The following is a 17471-nucleotide window of genomic DNA, read 5'->3' as shown; positions in this document are numbered from 1 at the left end:
AATGTCATTGTCACACTGTGGCCCTTATTAGACATGATCAGTCTGAGGGATCATGGAGTACAATGTCCTTTTAGTATGTACCTCACCAGGCATATACAATTAGAATGTCCAGAAAGATGCCTCAAAAGAATACAATACATAACCATACAGAATATGCAGACCACCTCAAAGCCTTATCCTTATATTCAGTCTCCTACAAACTACTGAGAGGTTATCTATGCCTGGCTTATAAGGTGGCGTTATATCTAATGCTGATGAACATAATTCACATCCACAAGTCAAACAGCATTAGAAATAGCTAAAGCCTAAATCTTGTTTGCAGAACAAGTTAGAGGGACAGGTACATGTCTCACAGGTTAGACTTACTCTGGAACAGGCTTTCTATCCATTTGAAATGAGTTTGTCCCTTACCTCATTCAAACACAACACTGACAAATGTATGGGGAACTGGAAATCTACCTCTTGGACCTATGCCCCTATTAGACAAAGAAAGCCTGAAAATACTGCACCACAATATGCCGCTAGGTAATATATGCTGCAATTTACAAATGGGAAAATATGGCTAGGTTTAAAAAGGGCTCCTAGGGCCACTGACCTAGTAATCACCTATGAATATAAGCTAGATGAAAAGATGGGTATCCACAAAGTTACTCCATGATTGACTGGTACAGCCCTCCTTGAAAAAGAACTGGTGACTGAAGAAAGAATACTGACACGACAAGAATGGTCACAAGACTCAGTGGCCTTGGAATACATATGAATCTACTAACTTATTTCGGACTCAAAATGTTCTGTCCACACAAATTTGGTGGAAAGTAAATCACTAAATAAGGACAGACATTTTAGTTTCATACTCCATGTTCTACAGAAAAACACAACATAAAACCTATCACTATCAACTTTCTAAGTTTGTATGTCCAATACTTAAAAAAATGTCCCAAATTTCAGGCCTTTGCCCTCCCATTATATTTGGCTTTGACCATATATTTTTACACCAAATGGATGAGATGTAGGTCTGTGCTGTCAGGCCAGACATTGGGTAGTTCAGTCTGGCACCCTGTGTTAAAGTGGCTTCCCATCAGTTAATGCCCATTCCCTCAGCAGCCGCTGAACCTTTAAAGGTCTGAATGACTGGAGCTTCACCAACTCTACTAAAAACTGCACAGTACACACCTTATGTCTGCCAGACATTAACTACAGACAAGATGATGTCTAACCCTGTACCATAGCTCTCAACCTTCCATCTCCAAAACGAGGAACACTCGCCTTCATAATATGGAACAAATGGGCAAAACGTGGAACACATACTAATTGGTTACTAACAACTTCAACTAGAAAGATCATAGGATGGTTAAAATATGCTGGTTTTACTTATAAAGAAGATCATTTAATGAATTAATATGATTAGTTTCCATTTACCATGGATTTCACTTAAAAAATTCCTAACACTGAATGTGTCACACGCTCTTTCAATGTGGAACTTTGAGGAACATGAACTTTTTAAGACCCCCCCCCCCCCCCCCAAATGAGGTACGTTCCCCGTAATGAGGTACACTTGAGAGGTATGCGCCTGTACCATTCACCACGTTATCAGCAACATAGAGTATAAGAGAAAACCACTCCTCTCTAAACCACGCAGTGTCAGAATGACAGTCATTTCACTCAACTAATGCCCCAGTTGACGATCAATAACAATTTCAAAGGCCTTTCTTTAGGCTTTCCCAGGTGCTGAAGTCCAGTACATTATTTAGCACCCTACCCCACCGCAATTTCACAGTCGCCTTCATCCAGGGCTCAGGTCAGCATCCCCAGATATCTGAATCCAAAAGCCACAAACTGCAACACAACGTAACGTGCAATAAGCACATCTCAGATGAAAAATACACGCAAGATAACTAATTTATAAAATAAACTGTCGGCTTTTGCTTCAGTCAAGCTCGTATAGATCTATATTTACCAGTTTCCATTTCAAATACATAAATCGTGAATTAGGCGGGTATAAAACAGCTTATCGGGTATTTCTGTGTACCATAACCCACCGATAGGTATACTGCTGTAACATAATCCGTGCTTCTTGATGTTCCACTCGTTTTCAAACCGGTGATGGGTGAACTGGGGAAAACCATGAAGGAATATCCCCCGCCAAGTTACAGCAGGCATGCAACCACAGTAAAACTAACAAAACACTATGAAACTAAATGAAGAAAAATGAGATTTTAAGGTAAACAACAATAATAAACCCTTGCTCTTGGCATACAATAAGCAAATCAGAAAAGGTAATAAAGCCACCACGTAAATGTCGACTTAAGCAAATAAAACTACTACCATTACGTCAGCTAATAAACTCGAAATGCACATATTTACTACTTGTAGATTTTTTTCTGTAACAACTTACCTTATTAAACTTCTGGGCTATTTTCCTGCAAGTTCTACAAGTCTCCTTTAAATCCTTTGAAGATGTAACAGTAAAACACATTAAAAGAACAAGGTACATGAATAGTGTAGTGGTCATAATGTAAGTCCCAAGCATGGGGTGCAAATTTTTACGCAACTATAAAAACAGATAAGTTTAATAACTGCAGATAATGGAACGGAGTGCTTCACTTGTCCCTACTAAAGTGCAATGAAAAAGGCACGGCTTTAGATACGCAAAAATGCTATAATACAGCAATGTTTTGTGATAATTAAACTAACAGTTCACGTGGGCACATTTAGCAGACATCTACATCTACATCCACTACCCAACAGACACATACAACTAACAACGAGTTTGCAGTACCAACACTGCTAATGCTTGACAGCGTTGAAACCATCTACCGCGAGTTCCGTGTACGCCTCTATAATGAAGCACATTTTCAATGGCTAAGACTGACAGTCAATCAAGATTTAGACAAATCAACCCCTGCCACGCGCGGGATTGTAGGCAAAACACGTGTACAGGAGTGTCTTAAAATTGTAGTGGGAGTATGAGGTTCATGATAAAAAGTATATTATTTGTGGGTTTTATTAATGGTTTTCTTAATTTTGTGTGAGACACTACAGCTGTTAAGACACATTAACAGCTTAGCTTTCTATAGCGTGGTTTCACATTTTTTTAAAATTATTGCACTACGTATTGAATTGATTTAAGAGTGAAGTTGTATATATAAGGTTACAACAACGCTTAATAGGACGTGTACGCGCCCAGTTAAAAACGTTTGCTAGTTAGTAGCTTACATTCTTAAACTGAACATTGAGAAGGTAGAGTTTTAAGTTCCCTTTCCCCTTTCAACTCTGACCTTTCCGATAGGTTGTCTCAATATGGGAGGAAAGCAAAACCCTGCTCGAGACTTACTTCCCTTCTTGCTCCTTTTTACTGTTACCTGTGTCCATTTAATAGTATGCCCCTTTACAAAAGTGGAAGAGAGTTTCAACTTGCAAGCAACACATGACATTTTGTACCACAGATTTAATTTAGAAAAGGTAAACAATTGTTGATGGTCTGGTACTGAAACTGTGTTAAATATTAATTTATAGTCACTTGATAATAGTTTGAATTGCATTAAGAAGATGTTGCATGCCTATGAATTTTCATGTTTTAAATTCTGTTAAAAATTAGCGGTTTACAATTACTCTATGTAAAAGACACAAAAACTCAGTTCAACGGTTACTTTGACTGACTTGTCGGCACTGATTAACACTTGCCATCACTGTCATGTACCTCTTATTCAGGATTCGTGCATGTATTAACGAGATTAGACTGATGGTTGCAGTATTCGTTGTTGCATGCTGCTTATAATAAGGATACCTTTCATCTGGCCCAGATTTTTGACTCGAATATTAGATCTGATCCTGTTTATCCCTCTTAAATCTAGTGACTTCTGGAGAAAAGTTGGTAAATTGCACTTGATAAATAATGACAATAATTACAGCTGTAGACTAATGTTTACTTAAATGTATGTTAATTCACGTCCTTTTATTCTGTTAGTGTCTCAAGATAATAGTACTTACATTTTTAAAAAGTGCCTCTGATTATTTCTAGATGTATCTCTAATTCTATTGCGATTTTGTCCTCATTCAGTTTAGAGCTATGGGAGTAAATCTGGCACTTGCCACTCTCAGCTTGAAATGGGTGTGCCTGTTACACTTATAGGAAAATTCTGCAACAGGATTGACTCCTGAAAGTTGAGGGAACAGGGTGTCTATCAGAAAATGTGGTTTTGGTGAATGCTTATAAGGTATTTTTTATTATAATGTCCCACCCATCCCATAAATACATTTTATCACATTATAGCATGTTTCACTTGGAATTCTACATGGCATTTTTGTTTGAATATCAGAATAGTCTTCGTTTAGCAAACAGCTTGGGCGATGTGAAAATTTGTTATTTGTGGGCAATCTTTCCAGTCCTCCTCTTGCAGTAATCTCAGTAGTATAGGTCTGACAGTGCAGACACACCTCTCAACCCCTTAAGAGCAAGAAAGCTCATCAAAGCCAAAATAATGGGGGGACAAAGGTCCAAAATCAGGGATGGATTTTAAATCTTGGTCTTACAAACTTAAGTTAGTAGTGATGGTCAGATCATGAGCAAGTATTGGCATGTGATCTTGACACCAAGTTGCTCCGACGGTAGGATCTACTTTTATATAACTGTAGAATAATTAGTTGTACTTGCTATCTTTAGTAGTAGAAATATATATGTGCTTATTTTGGCTCCAGTACTGAACACAATAAAGTGCAAGTTATATATCACAATAAATGATATATAGTATTTATTTATGTCCTTCTCTTTAAATTTCGGTGCAATTGTTATATTCTTCCATAGTTATCTGGTGTAGCTTTTAATAAAGTTCAAAATCTTAATTGTTTATACTACCAGTTGCTACAGTAATCACATTTTTAAAAACTTGAAATTTTCTTATAATAACAAATGATTAATTATAAGAGACAAATTAGAACAATATCTGTCATTTCCACGTCTTGTTTTTCTTATCCTGCATTTCATGGTATTTTGTCATTTGCTTTGTAGTAGTGAGAAAATGTTACAAAACTAAATCAAAAAAAGATTCTGTTGATTTTCATTCAGTATTAATTTTCTTTTGGTGGGTATATTCAGAATCATTACACGTGTGAGTTATGTGTATGAGCTGCACCTTAGCAATTTAGAGACGTTAGTTGCACCAAGACCCAGCTGTTTGAATACGTTTGAGAAAAACGTATGCAAATGAGGCAATAATGAGAGCAAAATGAGATATGTTTGAAAAACAGCTGTCTTATGAAAATAAGGAGGCTTTGCTGCCTTGGAGTGATTTGTAGTCACTTTTATGCACAAGTGCACCGTTTGACTAAGGGATTATAAAAAATGAAGTTGTGCCTTTTCTATCCACTTTACAATCTATGAGAATCCCTGTTTTTACTGCCAGCTTAGGTGTCTGAAGTTCTGACGTGCTTGTTTTGGATTAGACCAAAACTATTTGTACAAAGTGGCACTTGCCATTCAGGAAAACAAAGTTATAGACAGACTAAACCATCTGAACTCTGCTGATCAGAAAATCTTGGACAGGTTAGAGTTGACAGGGGCATAGTATGGACTTAGGTGAGTTTGTATGACCCACATATGAAGAATGGGGAAATGCATGGCCTTCCTCTACCTGTGGATATCAGTGTATGTATACTTAGTATACATACACAAGTATTCTTGCTGTGGTGACCTTCCATAGAAAACCTGAGCACACAGCAAGTATCTCGGAGGCTTCTTTCTCAAAGATACTTCAGCAGCTCCTTGTCATACTGTTGGCACATATATGTGCCTTCTCTGGAAAGGCACACTTTCCCGAGGTGCTTGGTACAGTAGATGGTTCCCATGCTGCTATTAGGACCCCATCTCTACCAGTGGGGGATCAGTACTGGAACAGAAAGGGCTACTACACCATCTACTGCCATTTAATATGTGATGCATGAGGTGTGTCACCAGTGTGTCAGCTCACTGTCCTGACAGTGCCCATAATTCATATTTGGCACGGAAGCACACTACATACTCTTCCTTTATGGTACAGTTCCTAATGGTCACCTAAAAGTGCAAACTATTAGTTCTGTTTCTAACCATAGTTATTTCAGTACCTCTAGAGTGGCATAGGTAGTGTTAGGTAATCACCCCTCCTTTTTTGTTATGGTCCCCTGGTCCCCTCCCAATTTTGAGTTCCAGGTGATGGAGACTACCTGTTCAAACCTTGATTAGTCCCATGAATCTGTAGCCCACAGGGATATGCTGATGAGCACTTCAACACTGCCATGTTGCAGACACAGATAGTCATCAAACAAGTGTTTGGCCTGCTGAAAGTCCATTTCCATTGCCTGGACAGGTCAGGGGGGGGCTATCAGTATGACCCTGCTAACACAAGCAGGATGCTTTAGGCCTGCTTCATTCTGCACAGTGTGATCATGTATCAGTCCAGTGTGCAACTGCTATAGCCAGTCACCAGTAATAGGAGTGCAGCTCCCTTTTATTTCTGCCATGACAATAGCATAGCAATCCCTTTGGCCGACTCATGCATGGTGCACAGCTGTGCAGGAGAAGAGGCAACAATTAGCCTGCAACTACGGGCTACGGCATTCACTTTGTGGTAATGAAGTCACACACACAGTAGTTAATGCATGCAGTGTTATTTGTGAGCTTTTTTGAATGGTATGTGGTCAACTTATACTGCACATCAGACATTTCTCCTCATATGAGTATTTTTTTTTTTAGTGTATTAGTAATCATCCTTCGAAGATAATTGAGTCATCAGGACAAGTACTAGTTATACTGGTAGGCATTTATTAAAATGTAGAATAGCGGGTGTTAAGAAACGTGTATAGCACTATTCTGTGATTGTTTCACTGCACTTTAACTTACAGAGTATGATGAATTTATCTGTGTACAGAAGAAAATACTTGCCTTGAAAAAACAAAGTCTGTCTATTATTTTCCTTCCTGCTGTTTTACTGTTTTTTATATATTAAACACAGTCTTCTCCCTGTCTGGAAAGTGACTTATGGGTGAGAACCGTCTGTTTTACTGATGCTCAAAATTTCATTTATAGTTGGAAGGTATCGTACACTATTTCCCCTAAGATTAGTGTGGTTGATGGTCCAATAGATTGTGAACAAGTACTATTATGTGATCTTGATGTTGAGTTCCTCAAATGATGGACTCTACTGGATGCAGGGATACCACCAATATTTATATAACAGGGCTGTGGGACCTAAACCTTGACTGACATGTTGTGGAAGTCTGAGAAGGTCTGGCTGTCTTCTTCTTGTGGGAATCAACATGAACGTCTGCAGTACTTTGTTGAGATACACATGGTATCCAGGCTACTCTTCCATAGTGCATGTGTACATGTCCAGCTGCATTCCCAATACATATCTGTAAATCTTTAGTCTTTACAAGTGTGTGCCTAGATGTTGACATGGATGCTTGGTGTGCAGCCATATTGAGCATGAGGATCAGCATGAAATTGTCCCTGGCCTCGACCATGTACTGGTGAATTTCCTCATGTATAACCTGTAGTATTCTTATCTCTACTTGACTGTCAGTGGTAGTAGCCTCTGCCTGAACTGTCACACAGCACATCTGCTGCTGGGCAGACAAGGCCTTGCATTCCTCTGGAGTTAACTGTGAAGTATGTCTTCGCTTGTCACCTCTGTGTACAGGTGTGGCAGTGCACTGTTACCTCTGAAATGGTAATCTCTTCATCAAGGGGTTCAGGCTGGGCACAAGAAACAGTTGTTGAGCTGCATGATGTCCCCCCTGCTGTAGTATTATTTCCTCATTCTAATGAGTGTATGTCACTGCATAGTATTGAGTTATCCACAGTGGGACAGGGTCCCTGCCAGTATTCTTTATGTCTGTGTGCCACTGCCTTCAGGCTATGTCATGATGGTGAGAGTGATCGCATCATCATCGATAGCCGTTCTGCCATTAACATCAGCTTGCTGTTCTTAAGTACAAGCTGTGGCTGTTTCTTTTGCTGACCCTTTGAAGAAATATGTCAAGATATGGCTAATATGACCTGTGACAGGTAAAATTTTTTTACATAAAGGTGTGATGTCCACACACAGCATCCTAACCCAAGGCTGTTCAGTACTGCCTGTAACAGTTCATTTTAAGTTGAACAGAATTCTGTCCTTGCAGCAAAGACATATAGAACATTATTGCTTTCCAGGATGGATACCTTTTCAACTTTACAGCTATATTTTATCATAACTATTTCCTACACATTTACAGAGTAACATGCTGTATTTCCTAAGAACAATACAATCGATTACTGAGTAAAGTAGAAGGTGTTGGGTGAGGGTTTGCCATACCTTAAATTTTATTCGATATGCTAGAAATAAAACAATATTGAATTCTTTTAAGCCAGAAACCACCTACACATAGAATGAGTAAGCCACTGTTTTTTTGTCCTCTGTATTCCTTTTCAGTCCTGACCCAGAAGAAATCAATTGCAACAGGTAGCACCACCAGCTGAGAGTGGCCAGGCTGGTGTCATGGCCCCGTAATTATGACAAATTGTCAAAAAAAATGAAGTAATACATATCTCGTTTTAATGTTATAAATGTATCATTGCATAATGGAGTAGCAGATTTCATCTTCTCAGGCCATCATTCTCATATCATCAGTACAATGTCAGCATACACAGTGACAAGAGGTTTATGTGACAGCATTACAGCATTATAGTGAACCACTGAAGTGAAAGGAAATGTGCTATGTCAGTAATGAGTACTTAGCTAGTGAAAATACACCTGCTACATAAACTGTAGTTGTCAATATTTACTGTTGCAATACTCCACTGCAAATTGTTTATGACATTTAATTGCAAAACTTAATGCATTTTTTCACTCAATTTACACAAGAAGAAGTAATACCAATAACCCACAAAGCTGAGCTTATCAGATTTCAATTTTCTTAAGTATTAGCAAGATATGTGATATTGTGGAATGACATTTTCAGATTAAAGAACACAATGTTTACTTCTGGCATTAAATACATAGATTTGTTACTTAACACTTATGAGTCCATTTATTGTTTCCATATTTTTCTCTCTTATTTTTTCTTTCTTTCTTTCTTTCTTTCTTTCTTTCTTTCCCTTTTATGTTTGCTTCTTATATGTCCTGGATTGCTCAAAGCAGCTCAGCTGCATGCTTCCTAGTCAGAGAACATTCACCACTACCTTTCCCAAGCCATCTGGGGGCAGCTTCTTAGGGTGGGGCCAGTGGCTCCACTCCTGGTGGCCTCCCAGTGTGAGACAGCCTGGTAAGCCAGGACACTAAGTTTCAGGACCTGGTAGAGGGTGCGATTGAGAGGGCAGTGGAAAGGAGTTGGTACATGTCCATTGAGTAAAAGACTTTCTGATCTGGTCAGTTCTGACCATAGGGCCATTGGTGGCCTCCATCCTGGCACCATCAGGTTTAACCTGCCCAGGTCCATCAGGAGGGGGTTGAATTTGAAGTCCTTCAGATTAACGTGGAGGCTGCCTTCTGGATTTCTTCATCCTCCTCATTGTGTCTGTCTGATATCTGTATTTGTTTTTTTTTTCCATAATAAATCTTTATTGTTATATTATTTTCCATACATAATTAAGGACAAAAAAAAAACTACTAACTAATAGCACTAACAACCACACTAAACATATATACAATATTTACAAGAATGCTTCCATGTAAAACACTAACTTATACAAGAAAAACATAAGAATAGTTAAGAACACTGCAAGTAGTAAACAGTTTGATTTACAAAGTTCTCTTCAAGTGTATAAATAATTCTTAAATCCTTCAAATTAAAAGTATTATGCTAGTATAATATTAAATACTTGTTCCCAAATTTTTGGGTTATTAATATTTTTATTATGCGGATTTAAAAGCAATTTGTGAGCTAATATATGCCTTATTGCCAAAACTCTAAAGTTATCCCATGATGTTTTAGATGGGTCTAACCAATTAGTGGCTATATAAAGCTTCATTAATAAAAAAATATTAATACATATAATACTTTGTGATCTATGGAGTTCTTTCGGGGGAATATGCAAAATCATGAATTTCCATGACAATGTTGTACTTTGGTAACCCATCTTCTGAAGTTGAAGCTTAAGGGAATTCCAAAGTTTGTATATACATTTACAGCTCCAAAACATATGAAGAAGATCAGCCGGTTGATTTTTACAATATGGACAAGTTGGAGAGTTTTTAGAGTTAAATTTATGCAGGCTAAGACGTGTATAATATTTTTATTATTTGTTTTATTTTACATTTGTTGACCGGGCTAGTCTAACTGGATATATTTCCATTTTCAGTAGATGCCTAGGGAGAAAAGCTCCAACATAGTATAAACAGTATTATGCAATTATATAACAAAAACAAGTACAAAAAAAAAATGTCCTTGGGATTATTAATTGGGCAGACCTAAAAATATATAGTAACCATGGTAGTACATTCATTTTAATAATTGAAACCTTTGCTAATACTGGCAATCGTAAATTTTTCCACCTCCCAAAATCAGATACTATTTGGTCCCAAACTGTTTTAATGTTATTAATGTAGAAGTCTTTATTATCTATAGAAAAACCAATACCCAAGTATTTAATATTTTCTTTAAACATTACCTGTCCCACCAAAGGCAGTAACAAAAAAGGTTTAGGTGTTCTTAAAGGGAAGACGTTTTTTTTTCAAATTAATTCTATAGTTAGAGACTTCTGAAAAGTCGTTTACAGCCTTTAATAACTTTTCAGTATGTGAAATTGGGGATGTAAAATAAATGTTGAGATCATCAGCAAAAGCTGCCATTAATATTTTGGTTCCATAAGTTATTGGGGCATTATGATATACGTTCTGCTTAATATATAAGAATAAAGGTTCAAGATAAAGATTAAATAGTAAAGGGGACAAAGGGCAGCCCTGACATGTGCCATTCTTGATCTGTATTCTTTTAGAGAAACTTCTATTAATGAACAGTGTAGTATAAGGATTACTATATAATATTTGTAACATTTGAACAAACTCATGGGATATATTAAAAAAAGGTAAAAGATCAAACAAAAAAATTATATCAACCCTATCAAAGGCCTTCTGTGCATCAATTCTAAGGGCATAAATATTAAGATTATTTTGTTTAGCATGAGCTATCATAGTATGAAGTGTTAAGTGTATTATCACTAGTTTGTCTAGCTGCCGTAAATCCAGTCTGTTCCTTAGATATTATATAAGTCATGATTTTTTTTATTCTAGATGCTATAATAGAGGTTAAAATTTTCATATCTACATTTATTAATGATATAGGTCTATAATTATCGGGGTTTTGGGAATCCGAATTAACTTTATGTATAAAAATAGTTTTTGAAGCGTTAAGATGAGGATCATTAATTTTATTCCTAACTATATAGTTAAATACATGTGAAAGTATTTTACCGAAAATATCTGCAAACACTTTATAAAATTCCACTGTCAACCCTTCAGGACCTGGTGATTTATGTGATTTCATATGTTGAATTATGTATACTACTTCTTCTGCGGATATCGGTTTAACCAAGTCGTTTTGAATATCCTCTTCTATTTTTGGAAAATTAATTGTTTGTAAACATCGTTTATAAGTTCTATGCGAGGACACATCATTTTGCCCATCATATATATTAGTATATATCTTCTCAAAAATATTAATGATATCCTCAGTTTTAGAGTATATTGTATTATTGAATTGTATTTCCGAAATTTGCACTGTTGTTTTCGATTGGTTAATGATCCTAGCTAACGCTCTCGATGGTGTTTGAACATAATTAGCATACCTCACTAACGTCTTATGTTCCTGAAATGTTAATTTACTATTTTGAATTAAGAAGAGATACTTTTGACATTTAAGCAGTTCCATCTCTGATCATTAAAATTCCGAATCAGTTCTTGATAAAGTATCTTCATTTTTGTTTCTAGATTTTGAATATCTCTGTTTTGTATTTTTTTATAATAAGAAGCTTTTTGCAAAAGGATCCCTCTTATTTGTGTTTTTTAACTGTCGCCCATTCAGTATCTGGAACATGTTGTGTTTCTTTAGACTATCCAATAAATCTTTAAGGTAATTTGTGATTTCCTGTATTATTTCCTCCTTATTCAAAAGATTTGGGTTAAGAGACCAATTATAACCTCTTTGGCGTAGGGTATCCTTTAGTTCCTTAGCAAAACTCAACAAAATTTTCAAGTGATCTGATAGATAACGTGCATGTGTAACAACTATAGGTTCTAAATTAATCAATGTTCTTGAAATCAAAAAGAAATCTATTCTGGACCACATTTTATGACATGGCGAATAAAAAGTATAATTATTTGTGTTATTGACATTGTTCAAATAGTGAAAAGGGTCGTATAATTGAAAGTCTTCCTTAATATCACTCAGTGCTAATACAGCATGCTTATTAAATGCTCTTAGTGGACAAGATCTATCCAACTTCGGATTTTGGTAAGCATTCCAATCCCCTCCAACAATTATATAATATCTATCATATTGTGTCAAAATTGGGTATAATGATGTTATGAATATTTGTTGATCATTACAGGGTGCATAGATATTTAGAAGTAAAATAGGTTTATCAAATAGGGTGGACGAAAGAATAATGTAACACCATCACCCATCTTTATCTGTTTTAGAATCTAAAATCTTCTCTTTGTATTGATTTTTAATAATTATAGCTACCCCAGCACTATTTGACTTACCTTCCGATGCTACTACCTCTCTAATCCACTTCTTTTTTTTTTTTTTTTTCAACCCATTGATCATTCATTAAATGCGTTTCCTGAAGTAATATAAACAATGCCTTAGCCTGCAACAATACATGTAACAATAGTTTCCTCTTCTTTAAGTTCTGGAGCCCTTTAACGTTCCATGAGTCTAATTCCCACATTCCAGAGGTTGTCTGTACAATGAGGGTTTAAGAGGGAAAACATAGGAGAAAAATAAAGTGACTTTAAAGACATACATAATCTGGAAGCAATCTTTATATCCCGTCCTATACCAGTGCTTACCCACTCTAACCCCGGACCAGGACATATATAGGTCTTGTATAACGTAAAATAATAAAAGGGTCAAGAAAAGAAACAAATACAAAGGCATCAAATTATAAAATTTCAAACATGTTCCACAATTAAGACCTATATAATCTAGCTTAACAACGACAAAGTCTAAACTAAACATTCCCTAACAAACACTGCCATGATCTACATCTCTTTGGTTAACTATTGTTTAAGCAAATCAAATTGAAGATATAATATTACTATATATAAAGAAAAAGAGAAAAGAAAAAAAAATTTAGTAGCTGGATTGGCTATCTATACATAAACCGCATACATAAAAAAATAAAAGCTTAATATATAAACAAGGTTATTTTTTTGTTGCATATATAACCAAAAAAAAAAAAATAAATGCTATACTATAACCCTATCCCAAAACAAGTATACATCTAACTACTAATATCCCTGGCTATATGTTTGCATTATCACAGTTTTATATTAAAACAAGCCACTATCTAACTAATATAATATAAACTATCACCTCTAAACAGTACATTAAGGACTATATTGACAAGTATATTTTAATAAAACATTACTAAATCCCTGCACCCTCTCTAAATATTATAACTAGAAGATTTTTATTAAACACTGTAAGGGAGGTAAATAAGAATGTTCCTATGTGTTTAAATTACCATACTACAGTGTTATTTGATGTTAAATAAACCATAAAGTGTTTAAAACAGTTCCCTTCGGTTTCCCAAACCTGGAAACCATGTAAAACATTCACGATGGGAGACCGCTTTTGCAGACGGACTTCCGGAAGTGCCACCACGAAATCCACACCCTCGACAGCCTTTTAAGCATTTCCTGTCTTTCTCATCGACGAAAACAGTTCGTAGAAGCCATAAAACGTCGGGTAATGAACGCAGGTAATCAGGATTAGCCAAAACAAACAGTTTTATTACTCTGGAAGAGGCCTAAAGCATTTAAAATGAAAACAAAGGATTACCCAGTCCTCGAGGCACAGTAATCAATGGATCTGACCTCAGAAGCATGTCAGTCTCAACGAAGGTACAGTTCAAGTCTCTGATGCAGGTAAACCCTTAAAAACTTTAAGAAAAAGATTTTTAGCCTCATTTTTGGTAGAAACAGAATGTTCAGTCCCATCTATTGTAAATGTAATCATATTAGGGTGTTTCATTTGAAACTTAATTTGTTTGTCAATAAGAAATTTACAGTATGGAGACGAAGACTGTCTAGCTTGTCGGAGCTGTAAAGGTAAATCCTGGGCCAGGGATATTTTATTATTTTTCCACATGATATACCCTCCACTTTGTTTTGCAGTAGTAAGTATTCTGTTAACATCTTGATAGTTAAGTATTTTAACATATACAGGTCTTGGAATATTAGATGCTTGTAGTTCTCTCAGAGCTCGGTGTGCTCTTTCAATAATGATTTGTTTCACCATATCAGAGTCATTTAGAAGCAATGCATATATTTGTAGTATGGACGGAATTAATTCATTATACTGAATAGATTCTGGCATTCCTCTAGTAATAATGTTATTTCTCCTGGATCTTGCTTCTAAGTCCAGAATCTTACTTTGCATAGCCTGAATATCCACATCATGTAGGTTTGTTTTTTTTCCCCCAGTAAAGTTAGTTTATCCTCATTTTCAGAAATTCGAGCTTCCGTCTTATCCATTCTTTCCAGCAATTGAGTACAGGAATTTCCAAATGTTTGTATTTGACAAGTCAGTTCCTTCAGAGCTTCTTGTATGGGTAACAGAGCATTTCTGATATCTTCCATGTTTAATGCTTGATCAGATTTAGTTTTAGTCCCTGGCTTCTGTTGTTCCTGTATTTTAGTATTTTTTTGTCTTTTGGAAATCACATCTTTTTCTGGTGACTGTAATTCCGAAAGTTTTGTTTTAGTAGTGGTTATGTCCATGTTTTTTTCTTCTTTTGACATCTTATTCCAACGCAAAGATTTACAGTATAGAAAGCACACGGTTCATTTGTTTACTTCTCTCTTCAGAGCTAGCTAATCTGTTATAATCCTGTTAAATAAATTCTTTTTTTCCGTTTTTTCTTCTTGTTAGAGGATAGTTAAATGTAGTTGAAGTTATTTTATCGAAGATTTGATGTTAAAAGCTTCTTGGTATCGACTCAGGGTTTAGATTTCCTCAGGTTAAATGAAGAGCTGCAGTTCAGCAGTGTTCACAAGAATGGCCGCCATCTTTGAACTCAGATATCTGTATTTCTTGTCTCCTCTCCCAATGTCATCCCACCCTACTGTTCCTGTCTGTATTCTCTGTTTTTGTCCAAATAACTCCTTGACTCTTCCCTAGTCATCTTTCCTACATACTCTGGCCTTCTAACTTCTCCAACCTCCCTTATAAAATAAAAAATGTAAAATGTGGTCTATCCCCGCAAAAAAATATATATATATGTATATGTGTGTGATATATATATATATATATATATATATATATATATATATATATATATATATTTAGTACCCATCGCTCATCCTCTTCCACCTCCCCCAGCATAATCTTAATTTATACATTTTGGATTTCCCCTTGTATTTATTCTTCCTTGTTTCCAGCTGCCTTATCTTCATCGTTTCCAACCAGGTAAAAGCCAAAATAGTGTGTCCATACAAAAAAAAAAAAAAAAACTTAAAAACAGATTGAGTAAGTTGCAAGCCAGCAGTACTCAGCTCACCTCAGCACAGGACTTCACGGAAATTCTTGAGATGTCAGTGCAGCTCGTGCCCACTGCCCCCTGCAAAAAATTCTTGATAGTATTTGTGACTTTAATTATATATAAAGAATTTTTCACACTTAACGATATTAATTTCTTGTCGATTTACACTACTTCAGGTATGTGAAACTACAATAAGTGTTTTGCTGCAAGGCACAGAAGTTCCTCAGCTACTGCCACTTTTTCATTAGTTGCTGATTTAAATACAAGAGTAGTAGCACAATTTGCAAATTCACGTTGTGCGTATGTGATGCTTGAGGCTTTGAATACCATCCTTTGTTTAAATATTTTCTGTAACATTTTTGCTATTTTATTATAGTCAACTGTTAATTGTTGCTAAATATCAAAACCCACACTTCATCCTTACTACCTTCAGTTCTTCACTATACCTTGGCCCGAAAAATTCCCTTTAGAGATTTCTAAGTAGGGTCCATCATTTTAGTATGAAGTGAATTTTCTTTACTACTGTTACATAAACAATTGATTTTTTGTATCATTTCCTTATATCTGCAGTCAAGAATTATATCTGTAATCAAGAACATTGCCTTGTTTGATTTGCAACATATATTTTATAGCATTCTTAAAAAATTATTCTCCTATATTCTTCACAATTTTGCTTTTTTAAATGTTATTTATAAAGTTTAGAATATTTAACATTTGTTAACCGGGAAAGTCTGACTTGGAACAAAGCCAATTTTCAGTGGAGGCCCAAGGAGAAATGCTCCAGATGCATGTCTTTGAAAGTGGGAGGAAACTGGAGCACCCGGAGGAAACCCACACGAACGCAGGGAGGACATGCAGACTCTGCACAGAAGACACCCCAGTCAAGAATCAAACCGGAGAACCTCTTGCTATGAGTCAACAACGCTACCACTGCACTATATGTGTTTAATATTACATAGTTATTTTCTTTTCCACCAGGATTTATTTTTTTAGATGAGACAAGTAATTCAGTTTCTGTTTAGCTGTTTTCCCCTCACATTATTGTTATTATTAAAATATTAGAGCTCATATTTTGTTAATGCCTTAGCTATCATTTTCTGTGTATTGGTTATTAGTATACAGCTGTTGTACCAGTAATATTTTTTATCCAATGCATTCTTTTGACAAGTCATTATCTGCTGATCAGTTTATTCAAAACAACTTTTTTCTTCATGAAGTCCAGAGAATGACTTGGGCAGCTCTAGTGTTCTCCTCCATAATTAACTCCATTTTGTGTATCAATTCCCCCATATCTCTGTCTGTTTTTATGGTGGAGTATTACATTTTTTAGACATTGAAGATGTTTTCCCCATTTGTGGCAATTCGGAAATGTGGTACCCAAATACAAAAGCTGGTTTACTTTTTCCATTTTCTCCTTTTCATTTTGGATTTCATATTTTCTCTCTTGATTGCAAATAATGATGTTACTTTTAACTTTATTAATGTTTAAGCCCTGGTCTGCCATACGCATTTGTATACTTTTTAATTTTTCTTTCATAACGGTCTTTGTACTATAAATATTTTAAATTAATTTGGCTTGTGCTAATTTTTAAAAGGATAAAGACATGGCTAAGGTCCAGGCAACCTGAGTTTGAGATTTTTAAAAAGGTAAGATGGAAATCCAATCCAATGCTTGCTATGTGCACAAATGGATCTTTGTACATTGTTTATCTTGTTTACTTTTTCTTGTATCAAGTTGGCTTTTTGTAGA

General features: G+C 35.8%; 2 protein-coding genes across 2 annotated transcripts in view; one reads left to right on the top strand and one right to left on the bottom strand.

Annotated features, from left to right (window-relative positions):
* LOC122798216 (cysteine-rich with EGF-like domain protein 2-B) overlaps window positions 1–2836 on the bottom strand; it is a 545426-nt gene extending 542590 nt beyond the window's left edge. Inside the window, exon 1 of the mRNA XM_044066981.1 lies at window positions 2396–2836. Coding sequence (XP_043922916.1) covers window positions 2396–2530 — 135 coding nt within the window. The 5' untranslated portion in view covers window positions 2531–2836. The remainder of the gene's footprint in view (window positions 1–2395) is intronic.
* A 389-nt stretch (window positions 2837–3225) lies between these two features.
* LOC122798217 (dol-P-Man:Man(7)GlcNAc(2)-PP-Dol alpha-1,6-mannosyltransferase-like) overlaps window positions 3226–17471 on the top strand; it is an 81191-nt gene continuing 66945 nt past the window's right edge. The window contains exon 1 of the mRNA XM_044066984.1: window positions 3226–3462. Coding sequence (XP_043922919.1) covers window positions 3301–3462 — 162 coding nt within the window. The 5' untranslated portion in view covers window positions 3226–3300. The remainder of the gene's footprint in view (window positions 3463–17471) is intronic.

The sequence above is a fragment of the Protopterus annectens genome, chromosome 3.part1 (assembly GCF_019279795.1).
Source record: "Protopterus annectens isolate FY-2018-M chromosome 3.part1, PAN1.0, whole genome shotgun sequence".
Taxonomy (NCBI): Eukaryota; Metazoa; Chordata; order Ceratodontiformes; family Protopteridae; genus Protopterus; species Protopterus annectens.
The sequence above is the reverse complement of the archived record's forward strand: the minus strand, read 5'-3'. Positions and strand labels throughout refer to the sequence as shown.